The 25,639-nt window shown below is 46.2% G+C and overlaps 1 protein-coding gene and 1 long non-coding RNA gene across 2 annotated transcripts in view; one reads left to right on the top strand and one right to left on the bottom strand.

The window, feature by feature from the left end:
* LOC119970614 overlaps window positions 1-4,599 on the top strand; it is a 145,354-nt gene extending 140,755 nt beyond the window's left edge. The window contains exon 3 of the long non-coding RNA XR_005461651.1: window positions 4,461-4,599. This is a non-coding gene — a long non-coding RNA (uncharacterized LOC119970614). The remainder of the gene's footprint in view (window positions 1-4,460) is intronic.
* Window positions 1-25,639, bottom strand: part of iqgap2 (IQ motif containing GTPase activating protein 2) — a 407,995-nt gene that overhangs the window by 25,641 nt on the left and 356,715 nt on the right. The window contains exons 31-32 of the mRNA XM_038805522.1: window positions 19,487-19,589; window positions 14,081-14,222 (exon numbers count right to left, since the gene is read on the bottom strand). Of these exons, the coding sequence (XP_038661450.1) occupies window positions 14,081-14,222; window positions 19,487-19,589 (245 nt within the window). The remainder of the gene's footprint in view (window positions 1-14,080; window positions 14,223-19,486; window positions 19,590-25,639) is intronic.

The following is a 25,639-nucleotide window of genomic DNA, read 5'->3' as shown; positions in this document are numbered from 1 at the left end:
CGCCGAATTTTAAAGTAAGGCTTTGGAGATGGCATTGAAAATTAAGGCCTAGCAACAGGGCAGCGCAGAGGTGGGGGGAGGACGTAGAGCCTGCAGTTGCTGAACTCTACGCCGTGAATGGTGAGGGTCACGACACAGTACCTCCGGATTTCAACAGAATGGGATCCGGAGGCCAGGGAGTTTTCCTGGGTTATGGGGAGTACCAGGAGGGAGCAGCGCCTTACCGCAGCCAGGTGGATGAAACTCTCTGTGCTCCCAGAGTCAAAGACGCAGGTCGTCTCGTGCCCGTTGATCTTCACCGTCGTCGCAGTGTTGAGAGGTTGCGAGCTGAGACTGATCTAGGGTGATGGAGGTGAGCTGCGGAAGATGTTGGGAGCTCCCGGGCTGATCAGCAGTGGTGGAGGTATCAGTAGGCAGTGAATGGCCAGACGAGCAGGGGTCTTGAGGTGCGGTCCAAAATGACGCAGAAGATGGCAGCACCCATGGCGGGCAGCATCAAAGATGGCAGCGCCCACAGGCCACACGTGGCTTGCGGTGGCGAAGATGGCAGCGCCCCCGGATCGCACGTGGTGGGTGTAGACATGCCAGGCCTGGAAATAGCGGCGACCGACCGGGCCTGGCAGACGGAAACAAAGTGGCCCTTCTTCCCGCACCCGTTGCAGGTCACGCTCCGCACCGGGCAACACTGCCTGGGATGTTTGTTATGGCCGCAAAAGTAACACTTGGGGCCCCCAGAGTTGACTGGCTGCCGCACGGCGCAGGCTTGCGGTGAGTTCGAGTCAGCAGCTGGTGGGGCCCACGATGCCCACGAGGGTGCCATGCGGTCAGGGTGTAGGACTTCAGGTTACGAGATGCCACTTCTCGTGAGTTTGCATGCTGCCTAGTCACTGCAAGATCGAGCATACCCCCTTCCAATAGTTGCTGGCGAACATACGTGGACTTCATGCCCATGACATAAGGGTTTCTGATTAATAGTTCGGTGTGTTGGACTGCCGAAACCGCCTGGCAGTCACAGTTCCTAACGAGGATCTGTAGGGTCCGCAAGAAATCATCCAGAGTCTCCCCCGCGAGTTGCTGTCTCGTGGCCAGGAGGTGCCTGGCGTACACTTGATTCACTGGCTTAACGTAATGTCCCTTGAGGAATGTCATCGCTTCTGAGTAGGTGGGTGCATCCCGAATGAGGGGAAAAATTTCAGGGCTCACCTGTGAGTAGAGGACTTGGAGTTTCTGTGGGTCCGAGAGTTCTTCAGTGGCTGCTCTGAGGTAGCCTTCCAAGCAGGCTAGCCAGTGGTCGCATGTGGACGTGGCGTTGGCTGCGTGAGGACTCAGCTGCAGGCGATCAGGCTTGATCAGGAAATCCATTTTTAAAAATCTTGTGCAATAAATTGATGTACTGTCAAGTTCCATGAGACAAGAATGGTGAAACAATCGAGGCTTTATTGCACAAGATGTTGTGCCTCCTGCAGCTGGAACCAGAATGGGAGCAGCGCAGGAGAGCACAGACTTTTATACGCCGCCTGCTGGGCAGAGCCAGCAGGCAGAGATTTACTGTAGCACCTGTAATACACTGGCAGTGCCGTAATACATACAATATATCACTAGTGGTGTGATTTTTTTAATGAAAGCAGCATGCTGTGCCAGGCAACCTGATTGTTTTCAGCGTGGCATGATCTGTGGTTGGATACAGTCACATTCACTCATTTATTGCTTATTCATGTCATAAAGACCAAAGTCACAGCAATGAGCTGCCTGAACAGTGTGGTGGAGAATGCTCCAGGATAGGAGTGTGTACACACTCTAAAACCATCAAACTGGACTTCAGCGACTAAGCACAATGATGCAAAAATCACAAGGAGTGCTAACATAGAAAAATACTTCGAGACTACATTCAGATTATTGAGATCTACATAAAAGATGTGCCAGGGTTAAACAGATCATCTGGGCCCACAATTAATTGATTGATCGGTTTGATTGTCACATGTACCGAAGTACAGTGAAAAGTATTTTTCTGTAGCTAAGGGAACGTACACAGTACGTACATCGTAGACAGAAAGAATAATCAACAGAGAACATTGGCAAATGATACATTGACAAACAGTGATTGGTTACAGTGCAGAACAAGGGGCCAAACAAAGCAAATACATGAGCAAGAGCAGCAAAGCGCATCGTGAATAGTGTTCTTACAGAGAACAGATCAGTCCGAGGGGGAGTCGATGAGGAGTCTTGCAGCTGTGGGGGAGAAGCTGTTCCTATGTCTGGATGTGCGGGTATTCAGACTTCTGTATCTTCTGCCTGATGGAAGGGCCCGGAAGAAGGCAATGCCTGGGTGGGAGGGGTCTCTGACAATGCTGTCTGCCTTCCTGAGGCAGTGGGAGGTGTGTATGAAATCAGTGTGGGGGTGGCAAGCTTGTGTGATGTGCTGGGCTGAGTTCACCACGCTGCAGTTTCTTGCGATCTTGGACCGAGCAGTTGCCATACCAAACTGTGATGCAGCCAGATAGGATGCTCTCTATCGCAGAAGTTTGTGAGAGATGATGCAGACATGACAAATTTCTTTAGCTTCCGTAGGAAGCTAACATCCTGCTCCTCCAGTGTAGGATATCCAAAGATGCGCTGAGGAATCCCTCTTGGAAGTTCCCAGCAATTGTCCAGAAGGACCAACCTCCCCAGGGCAACTGGGCTGCAGTGGGAGCCATTCGGCAAAGCAATTTATGTCCCCAGCTTCGGATAGTTCTGCCAGTTTTACACTCAGGGTCACTCCAAAAGAGTCACTCCGAAAGAGTCACTCGGCAAAAAAACACTTCTAACTTCAGCATAACTATTTTAAACACCCAGAATGAGCCGCTCACGGGACACCACCCCACACACGTACAGGGTTTCTCCCTCCCCTCCCTTCCTGCCCTGCTTCATGTCCGAATCACCAACCACAACACCCCATTCCATTACAAGGACTAGGAGTGATAAGTATAAAGAAGTTGTTAATAATTTCAGGTGAAGAATTATGGATAAAATTCTTTACGCCCAGTGCTTTGAATTACAGTAATTGAGATGAATAGCATGGATGCTATTGCTACTGTTGCAAGGTATAAGGATGGATTCAGTAGCTAGGGTACAGTGTTCGGAATTTTGATAAAATGCATTTAAGCAATATTATACCTGAAAATGAACAATCGGCCTTTTTAAAAAAGTGTACACTCAAGTTCACTATACATCCGTTTAGTTCCAAGAAAAATGCCTTCGTTACAAAACTAGGGCAACTTTTGAAAATCTAAGCGGGCCCTTGTAACTTTAACTAAAACTTTCATTACAGTCACGTTTGTCCACAAAATTTGAGGGCTTGCTTTAATAAGAAATCCCAAAAAATATTCTGCATTTTTTGCTCATGAATAAACTTTAAAATCACTTGTTGATCTGTCATCACACCTATGAAAAACCTGTTACTTTAACTTGATCAGTGTTACAGTATCATCATGCCTTTGAACGTATCATTCACCTCTCATATCAATAAATGCAAGCAACGCTTCCCAAACATGGAGACAAGACTGAACACGGAATGGAGCAGAAACATTTTAGCGTTCAACCACCATCACATTTCTCATAATTAAAGTGCTTTCAGTAATAATTTCCCATATTCTAGCTAAAAAATAACATTGCAGCACTACAGTACAATAATTAGACTCAGTCTCAGAATGAATAGTACCAGATGCACAATGCCAGACTCCACATATACACTTGTGTCACCTCTACACCTCACCAGTATCTCTCACGCCCCAGACACTTTAATTTGTATGGATTAGCAGAAACTTCCTCCAACTAAACAGCAGGAAGATTGAAGTCATTCTTTTTCAGTCCGTGCCATATACTATATTCTCTAGCTACTGACTCCATTCCTCTCTCCACCAACTGTTTGAGGGTGCACCAGATCATTAGTAACCTTGATGCTGTATTTGTCCCAGAGGAGATTTTCTGACTGCATGTCCCATCCAACACCAAGGCTGCCAATTTCCACCTCAATAACATCACTTGACTTTATCACAGCTTATCTGCTACTGAAACCCTTACCATTACCTTTTGTTGCCTCCAGACTTCACTATTTCAATACTTGCCTAGCTGATATCTCAACCTTCCATAAACTGCAGTTCGTCTAAAACTCTGCTGCCCACATCCTAACTCACGTCAAGTCTTGTTCATACATCATCCCAGTACTCATTGACCCACATTGGCTCTCAGTGCAACATAGCTTCAATTTTAAAGTTTTCATCCTTGTTTGAAACCTCCTCCTTGATCTTATCCCTCCCAGTCTCTGTAACTGCCTCGAAAATTATAAACTCTTTCGATTCTGGTCTATTGTGATCCCCGATTTTAATTGCTCCACTATGGCTGGTTGCATCTTCAGCTGATTAGACCCCAAGCTCAGGAACTCCCTCCCTAATACTTTCTACCTCTTTTGCTTCCATTAGAATACTCCATCTCTGACAAAAGATGATCATTGGCTCTCATATCTTTGGACGTCACTCAATTTCTTGACATCATTCCTGTGAAGCACCTTGGGATGTTTTACCACGTTAAAGGCATTATATAAATGCAAGTTGTTGAATATTGGAGAATTAATTTGATTAAATGAAAGTAAACTTTACAATTTGTGAATGTGCTGTATGTTTGGTGACAGCATTTTTGTGAAAATTAATTAAAGAATGTTCAAGCCTTCTGATAATCATGGGCAATATGAAACTACAAAGTTGACTAAATTTGTGTATTTTACTGAACAATTTAACAAGTATTAGTAAGTGGCTTCATAGACTCATAGAATTTACAGTGCAGAAGGAGGCCATTCAGCTCATCGAATCTGTACTGGCTCTTGGAAAGAGCAACCCACTTAAGCCCACACCTCCACCCTATCCCCGCAACCCAGTAACCCCACCGAACCGTTTTGGGCACTAAGGGAAATTTATCATGGCCAATCCACCTAATCTGCACATCTTTGAACTTGTGGGAGGAAACCGGAGCACCCGGAGGGAACCCACACACACATGGGGAGAATGTGCAGACTCCGCACAGGCAGTGACCCAAGCCGGCAATCGAACCTGGGACCCTGGAGCTGTGAAGCAACTATGCTAACCATTGTGCTACCATGCTGCCCACCTTCCAAAGTAATCTTTCCTTTAAGGTATTTTTTAAACATCCAAGCATTAAGTAATTAAAATCTTTCAGAGCATAGAACATAGAACGATACAGCGCAGTACAGGCCCTTCGGCCCTCGATGTTGCACCGACATGGAAAAAATCTAAAGGCCATCTAACCTACACTATGCCCTTATCATCCATATGCTTATCCAATAAAATTTTAAATGCCCTCAATGTTGGCGTGTTCACTACTGTTGCAGGTAGGGCATTCCACGGCCTCACCACTCTTTGCGTAAAAAACCCACCTCTGACCTCTGTCCTATATCTATTACCCCTCAATTTAAGGCTATGTCCCCTCGTGCTAGCCACCTCCATCCGCGGGAGAAGGCTCTCGCTGTCCACCCTATCTAACCCTCTGATCATTTTGTATGCCTCTAATTAAATAAAATATAATTTTTTAAAAATCAGATGACATCATTGGGTAAATGGCCTGTGAGCAGAATTGACCATTGTTCATGTACACACAGAGCGGTGTTAAAATTCCCATTTAATGTCAGAATCAATAAATCGTCCAAAGGAGATGCCATACACTGATGTTGAGGCAGACTGCTTAATATTCAAATACACAAAGTAATTGGGAAAAACAACACATTTTCAAGGTAATCAGTAGTTCCATAGTATTTTGCCGATAGCTTTTCTGCCCACGCCTTTTAAAAAAATCTCTTGCTTCCACCGGAAATCTGGACAATTTACATCCCCTCTAATGAGCTCAGCTTCAACACCGCAAATTGACTGGCCGACCGAAAGGTGAAGTAACCGGAATTTTAACAGCCAGATTCCATTCCTTTAATGAAATGAAAATCGCTTATTGTCACAAGTAGGCTTCAAATGAAGTTACTGTGAAAAGCCCCTAGTCACCACATTCCGGCGCCTGTTCGGGGAGGCTGGTTAAATTATTTTTTTCCAATTAAGGGGCAATTGGTAGGACCAATCAACTTACCCTGCATATCTTTGGGTTGTGGGGGTGAAACCCACGCAGACACTGAGAGAATGTGCAAACTCCACACTGACAGTTACCCGTGGCCGGGATCAAACCCGGGTCCTCGGCGATGCAAGGCAGTAGTGATAACCACTGTGCAATGTGCCGCCTCTGGACCCCATTCTCTCCATAACCACTCTCGGTTTTCCACTCTCCTATTCTCAAATGCCCTTATATCAAGCTTCAGAATCCATTAGCCAGCCCATATTAAACAACGTGTTTGTAAGGTCGAGGTCTGATTCTTGGTTCTAGCTGCAGGATTCCCAGCTAATTGTTATTAGTGCATTCACTTATTGACTTCCTGACCAAAACTGCAGGGATGGCAGCTGTCTGGCTCTTTACTGGTAGCAAGAAAGAGGAACAGTCCCCAGTGCCAGCCCATTGCCCAGGGAGTTGGATTTCCAGATGGGGTATTGTGAAAGCCCAGGGCCCAAAACAAAATCTAAAAAAAAAAGTGAAACTTCTTTAGGCCTTTGTTCTCAGCACCAATGGGGAGACTACCGATCCTCCCCTACTATGGCCTCAGTTTAAAATAGCACATGGGGCTTCAAGCAACAAGTTATGAACACTTAAAGAGGAATCCATGACTTGTGGCAGTTTTCCTTGCCACTGAAAGTTAAATTGCCACCAGGCAAATCACAGTAGGACGTTGAAATCCCACATTCCACTTTAACTGACCCAAACACCACCAACACCTTCCCCCACACACCTCCAACACCCCCCCCCCCAACTTCAGGCAGGTACGGTGAGATACCCTCAATTACGACACAGGAGAGAAGATTGGTAATTTAAAGGCTTTAATCATCAGAGAACTGAACAGCTGCCGAGAAGTGTGCTTACCACATGCTGCCGAGTGAGCCTCATCTTATATACCGTTTCCTGGGGGCAGAGCCAGAGGCGGAGTACCCCAGGGTTCCAAGCCTGGTCTTAAAGGGCCAATGTATTAAAGGCAAGGTACAGTTGCAGCAGTTACTGATACCATTCATCACATTCACCCCCTGTTTAAAAAAAACATAGTCCGTCGGGGGTGAAGTAGAGTTATAAGTTCAGTCTTTTGGGTGGTTTGACCGTCCGTGCTGACCTTCTCCACTCCGGTGGTGGTGCCGTGGATACGGTCGGTTTTGATGATGGTATATCCGGCAGCACGGTTGACTGAGCCTTTGCCCGCCTTGGAGCGGGGGGGGGGGGTATCCGGGGTGACTAGGGTGATCGGTGCCGGCTGGGGGGCAGGGGGCGCCATGAGGGGGGCACTGTCGGGGTCGGCAGTCGGTGCGGGGAGGGGAGCGTCGGTAGGAGGGGGGGTTCGGTGGAGACGCCGGCAGGGTCGGTGGGAGAGCCAGCGGGTACCAGGTCTCGCAGGGAGACAGTATCCTGCCTGCAGTCGGGGTGCTCGACGTAGGCGTATTGAGGGTTTGCGTGTAGCAGTTGGACCCTCTCGACTATTGAATCTGTTTTATGGCTCCTCACGTGTCAAAGGAGTAGGACTGGTCCCGGAGTCGTCAGCCAACGTTGAAGCAAGACCCCAGAGGTGGACTTCCTGGGGAAGACAAACAAACGATTGTGAGGGGTCTCGTTCGTGGCCGTACAGAAGAGCGACCTAATGGAATGTAAGGCATCGGTTAGGACATCCTGCCAGCGGGCGATTGGGAGACACCTTGACCGTAGGGCTAGAAGGACAGCCTTCCAAACTGTCGCGTTCTCCCTCTCTACTTGCCCGTTTCCCCATGGGTTATAGCTCGTCGTCCTGCTCGAGGCGATGCCCTTGCTCAGCAGGTACCGACGCAGCTCATCGCTCATGAACGGTCGCTGTGAATACAAGCGGGAAAACCAAACAGTGTGAAGATGCTGTGCAGTGCCTTGACCATGGAGGCCGAGGTCATTTCGGGGCAGGGGACAGCAAAAGGGAAGCGGGAGAACTCATCGATGACGGTGAGGAAATAGATGTTGCGGTTGGTGGACGGGAGGGGCCCTTTGAAGTCCACACTTAGTCGCTCAAAGGGCCCAGAGGCCTTTATCAGGCGGGCCCTGTCTGGTCGATAGAATTGCGGTTTGCACTCCGCGCAGATCTGGCGTGCCTTAGTCATGGCCTTGACCTCCTCTGTGGAGTAAGATAGGTTGCGGGACTTGATGAAATGGGCAAGCCGGGTGACCCCCGGGTGGCAGAGGTCATCGTGGATGGCTCTCAGGCGGTCTTTTTGCGTGTTGGCGCACGTGCCACGGGACAGGGCATCCGGGGGCTCATTGAGCTTCCCCGGGTGATATTTAATATCGTACGTATAGGTGGAGAGCTCTATCCTCCACCTCAGAATTTTGTCATTCTTTATTTTGCCCCGTTGTGCGTTATCGAACATAAAGGCGACCGACCGTTGGTCGGTGACGAGGGTGAACCTCCTACCGGCTAGGTAGTGCCTCCAGTGCCGCACGGCCTCCACTATGGCTTGTGCCTCCTTCTTGACTGCAGAGTGCCGAATTTCCGAGGCGGTGAGGGTTCGGGAGAAGAACGCTACTGGTCTGCCCGCCTGATTGAGGGTAGCAGCCAGGGTGACGTCTGATGCGTCGCTTTCTACCTGGAAGGGAATGGCTTCATCCACCGTGTGCATGGCGGCCTTGATGATGTCGGCCTTGATACGGCTGAAAGCCGATTGGGCCTCAGCCATCAGGGGAAAAACCGTGGTCTTAATGAGTGGTCGGGCTTTGTCCGCATATCTGGGGACCCACTGGGCGTAATAGGAGAAAAGCCCCAAGAACCGTTTGAGTGCCTTGAGGCTACGGGGGAGGGGGAGCTCCTTAAGGGGACACTTGCGGTCGGGGTCTGGGCCTAGGACCCCGTTTTCCATGACGTAGCCGAGGATGGCTAGCCGGGTTGTGTGGAACACGCATTTCTCTTTGTTATATGTGAGGTTGAGGGCCCGGGCAGTCTGGAGGAACTTCCTCAGGTTTGCGTCGTGGTCCTGCTGGTCATGGCCGTAGATGGTGACGTTGTCCAAGTACGAGAAGGTAGCCCGTAAGCCGTACTGGTCCACCATTTGATCCATCGCCCTCTGGAAAACGGAGACTCCGTTTGTGACACCAAAAGGGACCCTGAGGAAGTGAAACAGCCGACCAGCTGCTTCAAAAGCCTCTGGGCGGATAGGTAGTTGATGATCGGCCGATTTTAGGTCGACCGTGGAGAATACCCAATACTGGGCGCTTTGAGTCACCATTTCCGCTATGCGGGGAAGTGGGTACGCATCGAGTTGCGTAAAGCGGTTTATGGTCTGGCTATAATTCACTACCATTCATTGCTTTTCCCCAGAGCGGACTACCAATAATTGAGCCCTCCAAGGGCTGTTGCTGGCCTCTATGACCCCCTCTTTTAGTAGCCGCTGAACCTCTGACTTGATAAAAGTCATGTCTTGGGTACTGTACCGCTGACTCCTGGTGGCGACGGGCTTACAGTCGGGAGTGAGGTTCGCGAAGAGGGTAGGTGGCGCAACTTTGAGTGTCGCCAGGCTGCCTACCGTCAGTGGGGGCAGGGGTCCGCCGAACTTCAGTGTCAGGCTCCGGTGGCTGCACTGAAAGTCCAGACCGAGCAGCAGGGGAGCGCAGAGGTGAGGGAGGATGTAGAGTTTAAAACAGGTGTATTCAGCGCCTTGAATCGCGAGGTCCGCGACACAATACCCCGTGATTTGAACCAAATGGGACCCTGAGGCGAGGGCGATAGTTTGGGAGGCGGGGTGGGTGCGCAGAGAGCAGCACCTTACCGTGTCTGGATGGATAAAGCTCTCCGTGCTCCCGGAGTCTACTAGGCAGGGAGTGTCGTGGCCGTTGATTTGTACCCGCATCATTGAGTTCCTCAGGTGCACTGGCCGCTATTGATTGAGCGTGATCGCTGCTAGTTGCGGGTAGTCAGAGTCCTCGGTTAAGTCGGACTCACAAAATGCCCGCCTGGAGTCACAAAATGGCCGCCGCCGTCGGTCGCACGTGTCGAGGTTCGAAGATGGCCGCCGCCAAGATGGCTGCTCCCATGACTTGCACGAGGTCGATGACGTGTCAGAAGTAGGCGTGTCCGGCCACCCTGCGGCCGCGTTGCGTGGCCTGTGAGGCCAGGAGCTTGATTTCTGGGCCTGGTGAGGCTTTTGTTTGTGGCCTTTGGGCCCAGCCAGGCAGACTTTAGCGAAGTGTCCCTTCTTCCCGCAGCCGTTGCAGATCGCGGAGCGGGCCGGGCAACGTTGACTTGGGTGCTGGCCTTGCCCACAGAAATAGCATGGGGAACCCCCGGAGTGAGCGGATCGCCACGTGGCGCAGGCCTGTAGCGTGGTCGAGTCTGGAAGGGATCGAGAGGGGTTTGCAATGTCCGTGGAGTATGTATGGAGGTTACGCTGGGCCGTTTCTAGAGAAGAGGCGAGCGTTACCGTGCCTTGGAGATCCATTGCCCCGTCTTCTAGGAGCCGCTGCCGGATGTACGAGGACCTGATACTGGACACAAAGGCATCGCGAATATGCAAGTTCATGTGGGCTTCTGCCGTCACTGCTTTATGATTGCAGTTCCTCGCGAGCGCAGTGAGTCTCTCCACGTATTCCAGAGTTTCCCCGGAGCGCTGGCTGCAGGTTGAGAGCAAATGTCTGGCGTGTACCTCATTAATCGGCTTTACGAAGCGTTTCTTCAGTATATCAACCGCAGTTTCGTAGGTCGTAGCGTTCTCGATCACGGAGGAGAGTCGGCGGCCCAACCGGGCATGTAGTAATCTCAGCTTGCGAACGCCGTTGACTTGCTGAGGAGTCAAGATAGTCCTCAAAGCACCAGAGCCAATATTAAAAAATTTCCAGGGCCTCCGGCTACCGAGCATCCAGGTTGAGTTTCTCCAGCTTTAAAGCGCTGTCCATCTTGATGTGTCTGATGATTAAATTGAGATACCCTCAATTACGACACAGGAGAGAAGATTGGTAATTCAAAGGCTTTAATCATCAGAGAACTGAACAGCTGCCGAGAAGTGTGCTCACCACATGCTGCCGAGTGAGCCTCATCTTATATACCGTTTCCTGGGGACAGAGCCAGAGGTGGAGTCCCCCCGGGGTTCCAAGCCCGGTCTTAAAGGGCCAATGTATTAAAGGCAAGGTACAGTTACAGCAATTACTGATACCATTCATCTCATAAGGGAAGTTAATATTAATCCCATTAACCCCAGAGTATTGAATACCTCTCGGGAAAAAGGAACAGACCGTCTCAACAACTTTTAAAACTTAAAGCATATGGGTGGATAACTTTGGCGTAAAAGGTTTGTTTTTATTTGTACAATGCCTATTATCTCTTTTCTCAAAATGTTCTTCTGAATTTAGGTAGAATTAATTTGAAATGGCATGATCAGTGCAGGCAAATGGAACATACTATTTATGTTGAACAAGATTTCACAACTGAACTGCACGATACTGATTGTAGGAGGATGGTTTTTAATTGAACTGGGCACGACTACTTTCATCTACCTGCAACACAGAAGCAGAAGGGGCCTCAGTTCAAATGTCAGCTGGGCCTCTGGCAATGCTGTACTCCTGTAGTTCTGCACCCAAATGTTAGCTGAGTGCATACATGGCTCAAATGTATAAATAGTGGGGAATAGTGTCACCAGCTAAACCAAGCTGACATAGTTGGCATTTCGTTTTGGTTGAACCAACTGAGCTGGAATCTTGGATAACAACAAGTATTAAGCATTAACACATTTTTAAAGAAAAGTAATTAACTAATGCCTGCAGCAAACTACATTTTGTGATTGCCCAAGCAGAGGTTTCAAACGTGCTTTTTGTTGGAATGTTAAATTCAGTACCTTTGCCAAAGCAGGTAGCCTGAAATTAAGTCCCAATAGTAAGGAACTAGACAGCAAAAAAACAGAATACTTGTTATTTTAACCGAGTGAGCAGCCTGAGAAATTGATTATTTTAACCTTGGAAAGTGCATTCAAGTGAACTATAAAATATAAACCAGTTATAAGTTGTAATAGTTTCAGAGTGCATATCAGTCTGTTTTGCAGAAAAGAGAATTTGTCTGGCAGCTAAAGATAGAATTGAATAGGCAGTTTGTTCAGTATAGAACAAGGGCTCTCTGTTATAATCCCCCCGGACACAGTTAACGAGATATTGGATAAAAGGCACAGGATCTGCCTGTGGATGGAACTGGTGATGCTGAATCCACAAGAACATCTAGCACAACTAGAAAATTGCAGTAGGCCAAAATCTTTCAGCAAATAAATGCACCTGTCCTAAACTAACTACATGGTTTTATTTTACTGTGCAGACAAAATGACATTTGGAAATTCTGATTGAATAAAGCATTGCCCAAAGCAGATATCATGCCAATATATAATAAGGTGCATCAGTCTGGTGCAGTCATCACGCAGTCCCACTTGACAAGGCAGTGCCTCCAAACAAACTTTACAAATGGCTCCCTTGGATTTGCTGGGAAGATCTGAGATATGCTGTCCATTTGTGGTAATGTTTACAACATCTGGCTTGTATCCAAATGCTTCGCTTTATAACACAGACAAGTACATTACAGCAATACTTTGCTTTCAATCATTGAAGCTGCTATCTCGTTCAGACAGATGGCTATAAACACGCACTGTGCTTGTACATTCCAGCACAATCCCATTGACACAAGCTGAAAACATTCATCACCAAGATTACTAGGATCTTACTTACCAATCAAGAATTAAACAAAATGCCAGAGACCTGGTGTTTTATTAAATTTATCTAGTGCCAATGCAATATCACTGTGAACTTTAAACTAGAACGTAAATACTCAGAACTGCTCATTGTAAACATATACCCTAATGACATTACATCATTACATTATGTTACTCAGCTAGTGCTCAAAGGAAAACAAGTATTGTAAACAATGACGGAACATGCCCATTTTTACTGGACTATATCGAACTGCCAAGGGGAGGGGCCATATGATGTTCCCCAACATGAGTGGTGCTGTTAGAAAGACAACATAACCAGTCATAATGACTCAATCAGTAATCATTAAACAGATGCTTGGGCAGGAACATGGGCCGGGATTCTCCCCTACCCGGCGGGGCGGGGGGTCCCGGCGTGTTGGAGCGGCGTGAACCACTCCGGCGTCAGGCCCCCCAAAGGTGCGGAATTCTCCGCACCTTTAGGGGCCAAGCCCTCACATTGCGGGGCTAGGCCCGCGCCCGAGTGGTTCCCACTCCACCGGCTGGCATGAACGGCCTCTGGCGCCACGCCAGCCGGGGCCGAAAGGACTTCGCCGGCCGGCGTAAGTACGCGCATGAGCCGGAGCATCAGCGGCTGCTGACGTCATACCGCCGCATGCGCAGGGGAGGGGAGAAAAAGAGTGCCCAAACGGCACAGGCCCGCCCACCGATTGGTGGGCCCCGATCGCGGGCCAAGCCACCATGGGGGCACCCCCGGGGTCAGATCGCCCCGTGCCCCCTCCAGGACCCCGGCGGCTGCCCACGCCGCCTGCTCCCGCTGGCAAGGTAGGTAGTTTAATCCACGCCGGCGGGAGAGGCTCGTCAACGGCGGGACTTCGGCCCATCGCGGCGTGATTCCCGCCCCCGCCAAATCTCAGGGGCAGGAGAATTCGGGACACGGCGGGGGCGGGATTGACGCCGGCCCCGGGCGATTCTCTGACCTGGCGGGGGGTCGGAGAATCCCGCCCATGGTTTTTGTAGAATTACCTAATTCATTTGAGAGTCTGGTCTCCTACTCCTGTACTGTTGTTTTAGGGTGCGCAATTAAAATAGGGCAGTCGAGATGTATTATATAGATTTACCATGCTGATTACTGTGTCGTGTTGCAAAATATCCCTGGAATTTAGCCTCAATTTTCCATCCCACTTTTCCTCTTTCACTTAGTGGTAGAAGGTAAAGTAAAAATTAGCCTAACCAGATAGTAGGTTGTCTTGGATAAAACTTACTTTATCATCAAAGTCTTCATGTCTCTGTCATCCCCCTCTCGCACCTCAATCTTGCTGGTCAGCGCGAGTGAGACTCCTGTTTTTGCAAGTTGAGAGAGTATATTGTCTTTGTTGGGGTCATTTGGGTCAACAGCCCCCTCCCCTGGGAAGAAAGAAATTGTATTCAGTTTTACTGACAGCAGTAGTTGCTCTCTGTACTCATGAGACCAGATAAGTTCAGACTGTTCCCAAAGATATGTAATACAGCCAAAAACTCATCAGCTGTCCAAAAGTACAATATGCAAACACATTGTAATTACATCATCAGCCAAAACGTTCAATTTCGGAACAGACCATATTCAGCACTTTAGCCAAAATAATATATTGTAAAGCCAGAAATTTTCATTTAAGTTAATAAGGGTATCAAATCTCCAGCTAAGTATTGACAAATAAAACTGAACCTTAAATAAATCTCCACAAATATTTGTAAAAAATATCAGTAAAATTAGTTAAGAAACTGTGATTAGTGTAACACATAAAATTGAACCTGCTTTTAACAATGCAATTGTGGCATATATTTGGAGGATTCTGGAAGCTGGGTTTTGACTGAAATGCTGCCCAACTGTCACCAACAGGTATTGCCTCCCTCTCAAGTATCTTTGTGACTGGGCAACATGGTGGCACAATGGTTAGCACAGCTGCCTCAAGGTGTTGAGGACCTGTGTTTAATCCCAGCCCCAGGGTCACTGTCTATCTGGAGTTTACACATTTTCCCGTGTCTGCGTGGGTCTCACTCCACAACCCAAAGATGTGCAGGGTAGGTGAATTGGCCACGCTAAATTGCCCCTTAATTGGAAAAAATTAATAGATATTCTGAATTAAAAATAAGTGTCTTTGTGGTTGTATTCTTGATGATTAAGGGTATGGTGCTTTTGTGGATATTTTACTGTCCTAGTAATCCAGAAGCCTGGACTAATAATCTAAAGACAGAATTGCAAATTTCACTCCAGCAACTGGGGAATTGAAATTCTGTTAATGAACAAAACAAATCTGGAATAAAGATCTAGTATTAGCAATGGCAATGTTGAAACCACTGGATTGCTGTTAGAAACTCCTCTGGTTCAGTTATGGTCTTTAAGGAAGGAACCGCTGCGGTCCTTATCCAGTCTGATCTGTATGTTATCCCAAACCCACAGCAATTTGGTTGATCCTCAATTCCCCCTCTGAAATGGCCTAGCAAACCACTCAGTTACATTAATGGAGGGAGCTCACCACCTCTCAAAGACAATTAGAGGTGGACAGCTAATACAGGCCTTGCCAACAATGATAACATCCTATAAATGAATGAAAAAAAAAGTCTCCTATCATTGCTCAGTACCGGAATAGTGTGTGAAGCGGGAGGTGTAGATAACAAATTTGACAATTAGTCCGAAGATAGTCCTGGAGTGCTGTGTACAGTATTGATCTCCTTATTTAAGGAAGGGATGTAAATGCTTTAGAAGCAGTTCATAGAATGTTTACTAGATTAACACTAGGAATGGGAAAGTTCCTTCTGAGGAAACATGGGACAGGTTAGGCTTTTATCACCTGGCGTTAAGAAGAGTAAGAAGCAACTTGACTGAAATGTGAAAGATCCTGGGGGTCATGTGATGTGAACGCACGAGTGGCTGCATCTTGCGAGCTTTGGCGCTACTCATATATCAATCCTTTTTTTTCATCCTGATGCAAAACCATAATTATTTGTTCCTGGTGTGTACGTCTTGCGCTGTATGGTTGGAAGATCATGGCTAGATATTGGCGATAGGCAGCAGTTTCTTTAAAAAATCGTCATTTGATTGAGGCTGTTGGAGGTGGCTATGGTAGGGCCCAGCTTGGAGTGGTGGTTTACTAGTGAGCAGCCCTATGGTTTGGTGATGCTGTTGGGATCGAGGTGATGGCTGCCTTTGTGAATGACATTGTGGACGATGGTCTCAGATCCTTGGCATAGGGTCGTTGGTGCTCACATTGATGAACTGCGAGATGCCCTTAAGATTTTTAATTTTTTCCCCCAATTAAGGGGCACTTTAAGGTGGCCAATCAACTTACACTACACGCATCTTTGGGTTGTGGCTGCCAGACCCATGCAGACACGGAGGGAATGTGCAAACTTCACACAGACAGTGAGCTGTGGCCGAGTTTGAACCCAGGTCCTCAGCACCGTGAAGCAGCAATGCTAACCACTGCGCCGCCCCCTAAGAGAATGTATAAAGTGGTGAAGAGGATTCAGTCAGTCAATGAAGCAATCTCCTTGGTGGAGACTCACATTCAGTCCTTGGAAATCCTGTTGTTGTGTTATTTTGAATATCCTGGTCGTTTTGGGGAGATAGGGCCGGGTGTGGAGTGTTCGTGGATGCCGGGTGGGTGGTAGAGAGAGAAGAGACATGAATTCCCGGTTGAATCACAATCCCTTCAGGGCCTAGGTGTCTCGTTTCCTGGGCTTTGGGACGATGACATGGCAGAGATGCGGGGCCTTCAATGGAGCTCTGGAGGAATCCTGAATGCTGTTCGATGATCCTATTATGGCTTTAGCCTTTCCATGCTTCATGGCTGGTGATATTATCATGCAGTTCATCATTAATCCTGCACATTATCCCCTTGTAACTATGCCAGTGATTTTATGTTATCATCTTTTTTCCTGACAAGGGTGTACAAAACATGAGCACAGAGGCGGTTGATGGCCGTTATTCTGTTATGGTGAAAAGCATGCTGAGTTGGTAGTGTGACATGAGCATTGTGCAGCATTCACCCACTTTTGTTTTGAGTGATGTCATCCTTGCATCTACAAAGAGGGAATATATTTTGCGCATAGAGAAAATGAGAAGTTACATGGCAGGGTGATGGGTGGATGGTTTGGTGTGGAGGTGGTTGGTACAACCATGCAAGTCTTCATTGTGTGTGAGGAAAGCCCCTAGTTAGAGCGTTCAATGTCGTGTTTCTTTTGTATTTTTGTTATGTTGGATTCCTTGCTTGTCGCCTGGGGTCCGGACCAATCATGTATCCTAGAGAGGACTATGATTCTTCTTTGTGGTTGATATCTTTGGCATTGTTGAAGTAGGAGGAAGTGTAAAATGGCACTATGCGCTTATGGCTTTATCCTGGTATCCGGAGATCCATTGCTCATGGTAATACTTTTTTTATCTTGTCATTGTCAGTGTGATGGGAGACGCTGGCAGCAATGATTATAAACTGAACCAACTTTATAAATATTTGATTGTCTTCTCTGCATAAATGTGTAGAATGATGATCGCTTTGTACTGTGTTGGAGTTTGGGGATTTGTTGCGCCTGATGCTTATCTGTAAAATATCCTCCTAGAAAGAAGGTCTTTTTGGTTTTTCTCTGTGGCATTTTCCTCATTATTTTGGGGTTAAAGACTCATCGACTGGCTCTTGCTGTGGTACAGACAAGTCTTATATCCGAGAAAAGGTTGTCATAATGAGTTAGTGATGCTGCTGGTATAGTTGGAGTGGCCTGGGAGGGGGGGGGGGGAGGGGTGTATATGTATTGGTGCACGCCTGAACATGGTGCGAAGATCTTATCCTATATGACTGTACAAACATTCGCTACATGTGAAGTTATGTGCCACTACTTTTCCATGTTTTCCTGGCCGTATCTTCTCCCTCATTCTCTAGCTTATCCATTAGTAAATACGGAGGCTACAAGTTTAATGATTAAGCTGAACCAACTTTGTTGTTGTTCGCCTGCCTTTTTCTGTATTTGCGTACACTGAGGCACCTATGCTGCGCTGTACCAATCCTGGCCATTTGTTGAGTTACTTGCAAAATGGAAAAACGCTAATTAAAAATACATTAAAAATAAATATAAAAGATCATAGAATCATAGAATTTACAGTGCAGAAGGGGGCCATTCGGCCCATCGAGTCAGCACTGACGTTTGGAAAGGGCTCCCTAATTCAGCCCATGCCTCCACCCCAGCCCCCTAACCCAGTAACCCCACCTAACCTTTTGGACACTCGGGCAATTTATAATGGCCAATCCACCTAACCTGCACATCTTTTGCACTGTGGGAGAAAACCGGAGCACCTGGAGGAAACCCATGCAGACATGGGGAGAAAGTGAAATCTCCACACAGACTCACCAGAGGCTGAAATTGAACCTTGGACCCTGGAGCAAAGAGGCAGCAATGCTAACCATTGTGCCACCGTGCCGCCCTTTTGACAGGGTGGACGTGGAAAGAATATTTCCTCTTGTGGGAGAATCTAGTACTAGGGGTGAAAAATTCAAAATAGGTGTTGCCCATTTAAGACAGAGAGGAGGAGATTTTTTTTCTTCCAGAGGATAGCGAGTCTTTGGAACTCCCTTCCTCAAAAGTCAGTGGAAGCAGAATCTTTGAATGTTTTCAAAACAGAGGTAGATAGATTCTTGGTAAACAAGGGGGTGAAAGGTTATGGGGATTGATGGCAGGCTGCAGTAAGATTTGCCATGATCTTGTTGAATGGAGCAGGCTCGAGGGTCCTACTCATAATTTATATGTCCGTATAGATATTATATCATCTACTAATGAGCAGCAAGATCAGTAATCACAATCTGATTTCATTAGATGAAAGACCTAAAACTGTTCTTTAAGCTTTTTTCAAATAAATTTGGCGTCCCCAATGATCTTTTTCCAATTAAGGGACAATTTAGCATGTCCAATCAACCTAATGTGCACATCTTTGGGTTGTGAGGGTGAAACCCACGCAGACACGGGGAGAATGTGCATACTCCACACAGATAGTGACCTGGGGCCAGGATCGAACCCGGGTCCTCAGCGCCATAGACAGCAGTGCTAACCACTGCGCCACTGTGTCACCCTGTTCTTTTTGCTCATTGGGCGGAGCTACCTTCGTCTTCCGTTTTACTCGATTTGGATCCTGGTTAACAAGGAAATGGGTACGTGAATTGTAGTCAAAAATAATAATGCTTAAGGTCTTAGATTTGAGTTTGTACATTGTTGCAGTGTACTGAAAATATTCAACTTAGAAGCTATAACCTAATTCAAAAGTTTTGAATTCAATATTTTTAAAAACAAAATTGTCTACACTAGTGACTACACTTCAAAATTGACTGAAGAAGTGTCTTAGGATGACCTGATATTGATAAAGATGCTAAATAAATGGGAGTTTGTTTGTTCACTTGATTATTTTGTTGCTTAATTCGAATTATTGAATCAATCATTTCTACGACCAAAAGAGATGGAATGGATTGTTGCATAAACTTTTCAACAGAAAATTGCTTATTTTGAAATAGAAGAATTTCATTGTGGCTAAATCTAAATCCTAGCTGAGCACAGTTTTCTATTTTTGAGAGAGTTTGGTTTATTCACCCCAGATTAATTAACCCCCAAGGCCAAAACAAAAAAAATCTACAATCAATTCTTAAATTACTCACCGATCAGAGTTTCAACATCAGGTACACTTCCTAATCCTTCCATGAGCTCATGCAATAAATCGTTATGATCTGGCGAAATAGCATTCTGGTGCTCTAACAACAGCTGTCACAAGGAGAAAAATTAGACTGGGTCATAAATCTATCACGAGTTTAAACCACCCACAGATATTCATCATAAACTAGAAAAGATTAATTAAAACCTACAAACCAAACATCAATATGCAGTTTCAGTTTCCTGCTCAAGAACACAGCATATCAACTAAAAAAACAAAATCTCACAAACTATAGCCTACAGTCCAGTGTGGAATGCAGTAAATACAACATGTACTGGTCTTTGAATGGAAACATACATTTTTGAGAGATGTTCAGTAAAACCCTCCTTCATAAAGTTTTCAATCACCCTTTTACATTTCTCTATCCAATTTACTTCCAGTCACCAATGTCCCTTATAGTCAGACGTTAATAGTTACTAGGAACCATCCAAAGTGTGATTTTGTTCCCCCATTTGCCATCCATGCTGTTGAGGGATGCCACAGGTTACATGGCTGCATTTATTCTACTGCACACAAGGGCCAGTTCAGCTCAGCTGGCTTGTGATGCAGATTGAGGCCAAGAGCATGGGTTCAATTTCCATACCGGCTGAGGTTATTCATGAAGGCACAGCCTTCTCAACCTTGCCCGAGGTGTGGTGGCCCTCAGGTTAAATCACCAGTTAGCTCTCCCCCTCAAAGGGGAAAACAGCCTGTGGCCAACTGGAACAATGGTGACTTTATTATCTTTTACTGCACAGAAACAGTGGGCCATCAGCATATCCCCATCCGCTCATCAGTGCAAAAGATGAAGCTGAAACATTCGCAACTATCTTCAGCCAGATGTGTCAAGTAAATGATCCATTTCCCCAGCATCACAGCTGTCAGTCTTCAATCAATTTGATTCACTCCACGTGGTATCCAGAAACGGTTGAAGGCACTGAACACTGCAAAGGCTATGGGCCCCGACAATATTCCAGCAATAGTACCATCATGCGGCACTTACTCGGCAATAACCTACTCATGGACGTTGAGTTTGGGTTCCACCAGCGTCATTCAGCTCCTGACCTCATTACAGTCTTGGTTCAACTATGGAAAAAAGAACTGAACGCTGGAGGTAAGGGGAGAGTGACTGCCCTTCACACCATTCCCAGGTTAGAATCCCAGCTAGGCTCACTCTCTGTGCGGAGTCTGCACGTTCTCCCTGTGTCTGTGTGGGTTTCCTCCGGGTGCTCCGGTTTCCTCCCAGTCCAAAGAAGTGCAGGTTAGGTGGATTGGCCATGGTAAATTGCCCTTAATGCTCCAAAAGGTTCGGTGGGGTTACTGGGATACGGTGGAGGGGTGGGCTTAGTGCTCTTTCGAAGGGCCAGTGCAGGCTCGATGGACCGAATGGCCTCCTTCTGCACTGTAAATTCTATGATTCTATGATCAAGGCAACATTTAACTGAACATAGAACATAGAACAGTACAGAACAGGCCCTTCGGCCCTCAATGTTGTGCCGAACAATGATCACCCTACTCAAACCCACGTAACCCGTATACCTGTAACCCAACAATCCCCCCCATTAACCTTACACTACGGGCAATTTAGCATGGCCAATCTACCTAACCCGCACATCTTTGGACTGTGGGAGGAAACCGGAGCACCCGGAGAAAACCCACGCACACACGGGGAGGACGTGCAGACTCCACACAGACAGTGACCCAGACGGGAATCGAACCTGGGACTCTAGAGCTGTGAAGCATTGATGCTAACCACCATGCTACCGTGAGGCCCCGACTGAGTGTGGCATGAGTGTGAGGGGCTGGTTTAGCACAGTGGGCTAAACAACTGGCTTGTAATGCAGAACAAGGCAGCAGCCTTGTTCAATTCCCGTACCGGCCTGCCCAAACAGGTGCCAGAATGTGGTGACTAGGGCCTTTTCACAGTAATTTTATTGAAGCCTACTTGTGACAATAAGCGATTATTATTATTATCAAGGAGCTCTAGCAAAACTGGAATCAAGGTACAAAATGTCCACTGGCTGAAGTTCTACCTGGCACATAGAAGATGGTTGTGGTGAATGGAGATCAATCATCTCAGTTCTAGGAGATCACTGCAAGAGGTCCGTAGGGTAATGTCCTAGGACCAAACACTTCAGCGGCTTAATCAATGACATTTCTTCCATCATAAAGTCAAACTGCGGATGTTCAGTATCATTCACAACTCCTCAAATACTGAAGCAGTCCAAATGCAGCAAGAGGTGGATGATATCCAGCTCAGGCTGACAAGTGGCAACTAAAATTCACGCCACATAAGTGCTAGGCGATGACGGTCTTTAACAGGAGAGGATCTAACCGTTACCCCTTGACATTCAATGGTATTATCATCATTGAATTCCCCACTATCAACCCATCACATTCACCTATAATGAAATTCACCTGCCAAATATATGACTACTCTGCTAGGTTCCCTCTGCATCACTAGAGGTCAAAATAATGTTATGTTTGACTCCAATCTGTGGGTTGTTAATTATTCTGTGGCTCTGAATACAAGTGAAAGGTTTAAATTGTGAGAAAGTTTTAAAACTGCAAATGTTAATGCAATACTGCATATGAATCACCAGATCCTGGTAGTACTTCCCCACGTTCATATTTTCATGATCGTCTGTTCCTGAATGTTTTTGTGCTTATTGGCTGTCATTCTATGTAATGAGGCAGTTATGGCATTTTTGTGGTAAGAATAAAGCTGCGCTCAGTAAATACTGGGAAAAGCACTGCAAGCATACACAAGATAATTTATTTATAGGAATTCCCCAGTGTTTGGCTACATATTTTATTTCATAGGTCATTAGCTTATACTACAGAACCTCAATATATTTTATTCAGATATTTAGAGCTCATTAAAGTGAAAATAAAATGCAGAACATCCTGATTTATTTCTGGGGCGAGAAGCTACAAAAACTAAACCAGAAAGTTAAGAACTGTTCATAAACATTCCCTGGCAAAACAAATGTAGAGGTGGTTTTGAAAGCAATCCAAATATCAGCAAAACTCATACAGACATAATTGTAAGCTGGAAAACTGCTAGCTAAAGCCTTTTTTGAGTTAATTGGCAAAACCCATATGCTTACATCAGTTATGCGGCTTTGCAGATGGATAAGGTCTTGAATTGGAAAGACAGAGACATGTGCCTTTAGAAGTGCACAGAGGAACAACAGTAAAGTTTAATGTCAGAGATAAATCCCTTGGACAAGGTTTGTTTACATTGGGCATCCGAGTATGAAGAATCAGCCAGTGAATGGGGAATATGAAGTAAGCAGGGTGAGGGTGCCCCCAGGCAGGATGTTTGGAGGCTTGGTGGGAGACATCGCACTATTTCAGAAAAGTGGCAGGGAAGTTGATGGAGCCACTTCATGAGTCGGTTTTTTTTTTGGTTGATTTAAATATGTTCTGTTAGGTTTCTAATAGGGTGAACGGGAAACTGCCCTAACAGCTATGTTTTGCCTGTTTTACTGTGTTAGGTTGTTTAAAAGTGCCAAGTCAGGAACGTGATGGAATACTCCCCACTTGCCTGGATGAACGCGGCTCCAATAACACTTGAGCCTCATGCTCAATCATGGACAAAGCAGCCAGGTTGATCTATATATCACTCCCTCCACCACCGATGGTGTGGCAGTCGTATGTACCATAAACAAGATGCACTGCAGCAGCCCACCAAGACTCCTTCGACAATATCTTCCAAACTTTCAACTTTTACTACTTAGAAGAACAGGGCAACAGGCACAAGGGAAAGCCAGCACCTGCAGGTTCCCTTTCAGGTCACACACCATCCTTCACGGTCACTAGGTCAAAATCGGGGGAATCCCTCCCGAACAGCACTGCAGGTGTAGTTATGTTACATAGAGTGCATCCATGCACCACCAGCTTCCAAAGGGCACAAATTGCTGGCCTCTGCAGCCAATGCCCAAATCCCAGGAATGTTTTTAAAAAAAGGGTCATTGTACCGATGGAAGTACATCTCAGTATCAGAGGCATGGTAAAAGGTATTGAAAAAAGAAGCATGATACCAGGAGCACAGGGTTATAAATATCAGGACTGGGGTTCTTTCTGTAGAAAAGAGATGGCAGACTGCTGTACCAACTGAGAGGAATTTAAAACTATGAAAGGGTTTCTTTGGATGGACATGATATATCGACAATGTCGAGAGACCAACACCAGTACAAGATCACCAACAATAATCCAATGAAGAATTCAGGAGAAACCCCTTTCCCCAGTGAGTGGTCAGAATGTGGAATCTTCTACCACAGTCGCTGCAGGAGATAGCATTGCTGCATTCAAGGGAAACCTCGAATAACGAGGGGAAGAAAGGAATACAAGACTGCACTAATATGGTTAGAAAAGGACGAAGCTCATGTAGAGCATTATGATCTTTATTATTGTAAGTAGGCTCACATTAACATTGGAATGAAGTTACCGTGAAAATTCCCTAGTCACCACATTCCTGCGCCTGATCGGGTATACAAAGGGCATAAATCAGTTGAGCAACTTAGCCTGTTTCGGAGCTGTACATTCCCCGTAATATGTCACAAATCCTGCTTGATCGTTAACAGAAATCAGTTCCCCCTGCTTTTCCACAGCAGTAGCTTCTTTGCTCTGCATCTCAGTTGCGGCTGTCTTTTTCTGCGCGACATTGGGAAAGGTGCTAAAACTGCCTGTCCACTTCAGTTAGTTTATATTTGAGTTTCTCTCCAACAGCAATTACTATTTGTCAGAAATGCTAATTGTAGATTCCTTTTCAGACTTTTCTTTACTTACATTAGTGGATACATTTGAAACATAATCAGCTTTCAAAATTCAGCATTTATGACACTATATTCGTGGCAAACACCTCAATGGGAGAAATACCATGTGATGTGGTTCCTGTTGGTACCATATATGTACGCATTGAAGTGGACTGGCAGTTTTAGCAGCTTTCCCAATATCTCACAGGAACGGACAGCTGCAGCTAAGGTGCAGGAACCAAAGAAGCTACTGCTTTGGAAAAGCAGGGAGAACTGTTTTCTGTTAACGGCCAAGCAGGATTCTTTTAAGGGTTAAATTTCCGTTCATAAGAAAGGGAACAGAAGAGACAGAAGATGATTTAAGCAACAGGAGGCACCTGGGGAATGCCTTGCCTGTGTTAACCGTATTGGAGAAAAGGTGGGCAGAGTGGAGTGATTGTCAAAGGACACTGGAAGCTTCCACCTGGCATGCTGGGAGGGGTGAATGTCTCGTGCAGAACTAGTGGGAATGACTTTGGGATGGTTTCTTTCATACTATACATTAGCCAGAAGTGTGGGGTTAAGTAAAAGCATGTTACAAGACATATTTTCGTTGTTAGTTTGTTTTTCTTTCGCTTGATGTATTAGTCACCTGTTAATGTATGATCTATGCTAGTTTTAGTTTGTTACAGCAAAAGTCTTAACTGGAGTCTTTTCCTTTGGCTCTTTCCATTGATCCTTTGGGGAATTCAAATCTTATTAATAAAAAAGCTGTTGCCATGGAGATCATAACAAACGTAATTAATCATTCATTAGAGGAAATTTTAGAAAAAAAAAATCATAGAATTTACAGTGCAGGAGGCCATTTGGCCCATCGAGTCTGCACCGGCCTTGGAAAGAGAACCCTAGTCAAGCCCACACCTCCACCCTAACCCAGTAACCCAACTTAACCTTTTTGGACACCAATCCACCTAACCCGCACATCTTTGGACTGTGGGAGGAAACCGGAGCACCCGGAGGAAACCCATGCAGACACAGGGAGAAAGTGCAAACTCCACACAGACAGTCACCCAAGGCTGGAATTGAACCTGCATCCCTGGAACTATGAAGCAGGAGTGCTAACCACTGTGCCACCATTCTGAGGAAACTCACGCAGACACAGGGAGAATGTGCAGACTCCGCACAAACAAATGGTCTTGTATTTAAGTAATATTAAAGATGGTCATGTGGTTGTATTTCAGATTCTTGACAGTTACATTTTACTGCTGCCCGTATATTGTTGATTACCATAATGCTTCACAAAGAAATACATTAGTGCTCAATATTAAGAAGAAATCTTTAATTCTAATTCATCTTCCATGCTTTCACAGAGCATGCCGCCA

The sequence above is a fragment of the Scyliorhinus canicula genome, chromosome 8 (assembly GCF_902713615.1).
Source record: "Scyliorhinus canicula chromosome 8, sScyCan1.1, whole genome shotgun sequence".
Lineage (NCBI taxonomy): Eukaryota > Metazoa > Chordata > Chondrichthyes > Carcharhiniformes > Scyliorhinidae > Scyliorhinus > Scyliorhinus canicula.
Note: the sequence above shows the minus strand (reverse complement) of the source record. Positions and strands in the feature narration are given on the sequence as shown.